General features: G+C 37.1%; 1 protein-coding gene across 1 annotated transcript in view; it reads left to right on the forward strand.

Annotated features, from left to right (window-relative positions):
* The window catches only part of Hells (helicase, lymphoid specific), a 30,124-nt gene that overhangs the window by 8,362 nt on the left and 18,664 nt on the right, over positions 1 to 3,098 (forward strand). The window contains exons 5-6 of the mRNA XM_050160396.1: positions 1,063 to 1,356; positions 2,134 to 2,316. Of these exons, the coding sequence (XP_050016353.1) occupies positions 1,063 to 1,356; positions 2,134 to 2,316 (477 nt within the window). The remainder of the gene's footprint in view (positions 1 to 1,062; positions 1,357 to 2,133; positions 2,317 to 3,098) is intronic.

Genomic DNA, 3,098 nt, shown 5'->3' on the forward strand with positions numbered 1-3,098 from the left:
TTTTTTTTTTTTTCTTTTTTCTTTTGGTTTTTCAAGACAGGGTTTCTCTGTGGTTTTGGAGCCTGTCCTAGAACTAGCTCTTGTAGACCAGGCTGGTCTTGAACTCACAGAGATCCGCCTGCCTCTGCCTCCCGAGTGCTGGGACTAAACGCGTGCGCCACCACTGCCAGGCCTCACTCCTTACCATTTTAAAACAGGAGTTAATGGCACCTTGAGCCTGATATTACCAGTAATTTTAGGTGAACCAGAAGGATTATGAGTTTGAGACCAGTCGGGCATTCATAGTAAGTTCAAAGCCATCCTGTGATACATAGGAGGCTGTTCCAAAAACAAAGAAAAAGGGCATTTTTTTTAAACCATCATTGATTAAGTTGTTATTGAGTTTCACAAGTAGAAATACACTGACATTCCTTTTTAAAAGATTGCTTTTTTTTTTTTCCCTTCTTATTGTTTTCTTTAGTTTTTAGAATCAGAGTTTTTCTGTATAGCACTAACTGTCCTGGACCTCACTCTTTAGCCAGGCTGAGTTTGGACTCAGATCCACCTGCCTCTGCCTCTCTAGTGCTAGGATTAAAGGCATGTGCTATCCCTGCCCAAGCTAAAGATTATTTTTATTTATGTGTCTATGTATGTATGTATACATGTGAATTTGAATACCCAAAGAGGTCATAAAAGGAATTTTCCAGAGTTAGAGTGGAGGAGGGTACTGGGAAATGAGCTTAGTCTTCTGCAAGTTCAGAAGACTATGAGGTATTTCCAGCCCTGTTTTTTTTTTTTTTTTTATGCCTTCACATTTTTTTTAAATGACTTCACATTTATATGGGAATGGAAATGTCTTGATTTTTTTACTGTGCATACAGGTTTTATTCTCCAGATCTAGTAGCTACAGTATTATAGATTTTGTTAAACTTTCTTTTTTGAAAAATATTTCATGCATGTTGTGTATGTGTGCCTCTGTGTCTCTGTGTACGTGGGAAGTCAGTGCTATCGGTGGTTTCTCATGCTTGTTTTGAACTCTGGACTCCAGGCTTACATAGTAAGTGATTTTTTTTACCCACTGAGATCTATGCCACCGGCTTGTTAGCAGCGTTTAATATCAAACTTTTAATTAAATATTTCTCATTACAGGATGAAAGCTCTTCCACTGCTAATCTCTGTGTAGAAGATCTTCAGAAAAATAAGGATTCAAATAGTATAATTAAAGATAGATTGTCCCAAACGGTTAGGGAGAATTCTAAATCCTTTTTTGACCCAGTTCGGAAATGTAATGGACAGCCTGTACCTTTTCAACAACCAAAACACTTCACAGGAGGAGTGATGAGGTGGTACCAAGTAGAAGGCATGGAATGGCTCAGGGTAATGAATTGTTTCCTTTTTAAAAACAATTCTATTATTATTGTGTCTGTGTGGGGGTTGGGGTGCGCACCACAACACATGCTGATATCAGAAAATGATTTTGTGGAGTCAGTTCTCTTCCATCTTTAGGTGGAGTTTGACAGTTGAGCTTAGGTCAGCAGACTTGCACAGCAAGCACTATTTGCTAAGTTATTTTGCCTTTCAGATTTTATTTATTATTTATCATTGATAATGTGTGTGTGTTTTCATGTTTTGGCTCATGTCTCTGTGCTGGGATTAAAGGCGTGTGCCTCTACTGCCTGGCTTTTCTCTAATAATTTAGTAGATTATATACCACTACTCAAGTTCCTCTGTTAGTATAAAGGAAGTATTTGTGTATATTTTTTAAAAATTTATTGTATATACAATGTGGGAGTATGCATGTGTATCTTGTACTTGTCTATTGAACAGTGCAGAATCCTTAAGATTGCATTGGGTTCCTTGTGGCTGGAGTTACAGATGGTAGGATCTGAACTCTGATCCTGTGGAAGAGAAGCAAATGGTCTTAACTGCTTAGTCATTTCTCCAGTACTTTCTATGCATTTTCTGAGTGTTTTAACAGGAAAATGAACTTGTCCGATCTTCAACACTTTATGGCTTTGATAAAGGACTTCTGTTATAATTTATTTTATTATTTTGGTTGGCCTCATAGTTTTGATTGTGTTTTTAAACAGACTCCTTTGTTGATTTAGTAAATGTTTGTATTCATATTTACATATAGTGTATTCTTTTGTCCAGATGCTTTGGGAAAATGGAATTAATGGCATTTTAGCAGATGAAATGGGTTTGGGAAAGACTGTTCAGTGCATTGCTACAATTGCATTGATGATTCAGAGGGGAGTACCTGGACCTTTTCTTGTTTGTGGCCCTTTGTCTACGCTTCCAAACTGGATGGCTGAATTCAAAAGATTTACCCCAGAAGTAAGATATATTTTCTAACATTAAAATTATTGCATATATTTTTTCTGTCTTGTTGCTTGAATTATAGATCACCTATAGTAACTTAATAGATTCCCATAAATATTGAATCTAATTTGACTTATTCAATTTGAACAGCCCTTTTCTTTGGTTTGTTTAGCTTAAAATGTCCTGGGATTATATTTGGGATTTCACAGATTTATTCATCTGAGACAGATCTACATAAAAGAATATTCTTTATTGTGTTTATTTTTCTGCTTGATTTGTTGAGACATGGTTTCAACTTTGTAGCCCAGCTGTTCTCAGAGGTTTTTAGCTCAATGATTTACTGCAGTCTTGCTTCCTCAGCCTCTTGACTGCTCAGCATGTCATGTTTATTCTTTTTATTTATTTACTTATTTTTTCTTTTTTCTTTTTCTTTATGGTTTTTCAAGACAGGGTTTCTCTGTGTAACAGCCCTAACTGCGCTGTCCTGGAACTAGCTCTGTAAACCAGGCTGGCATCAAACTCACAGAGATCCACCTGCCTCTGCCTCCTGAGCGCTGGGAATAAAGGCGTGCTCGACTATTCCTTTTTTTTTTCTTTTTTTAAAAATATTTATTTATTTATTATGTATACAATATTCTGTCTATATGTATGCCTGAAGGCCAGAAGAGGGTACCAGACCTCATTATAGATGGTTGTGAGCCACCATGTGGTTGCTGGGAATTGAACTCAGGACCTTTGGAAGAGCAGGCAATGCTCTTAACCTCTGAGCCATCTCTCCAGCCCCTCGACTATTCCTT

The sequence above is a fragment of the Alexandromys fortis genome, unplaced genomic scaffold, assembly GCF_014885135.2.
Source record: "Alexandromys fortis isolate MF-2015 unplaced genomic scaffold, M_Fortis_MF-2015_v1.1 scaffold_10, whole genome shotgun sequence".
NCBI classification, from domain to species: domain Eukaryota; kingdom Metazoa; phylum Chordata; class Mammalia; order Rodentia; family Cricetidae; genus Alexandromys; species Alexandromys fortis.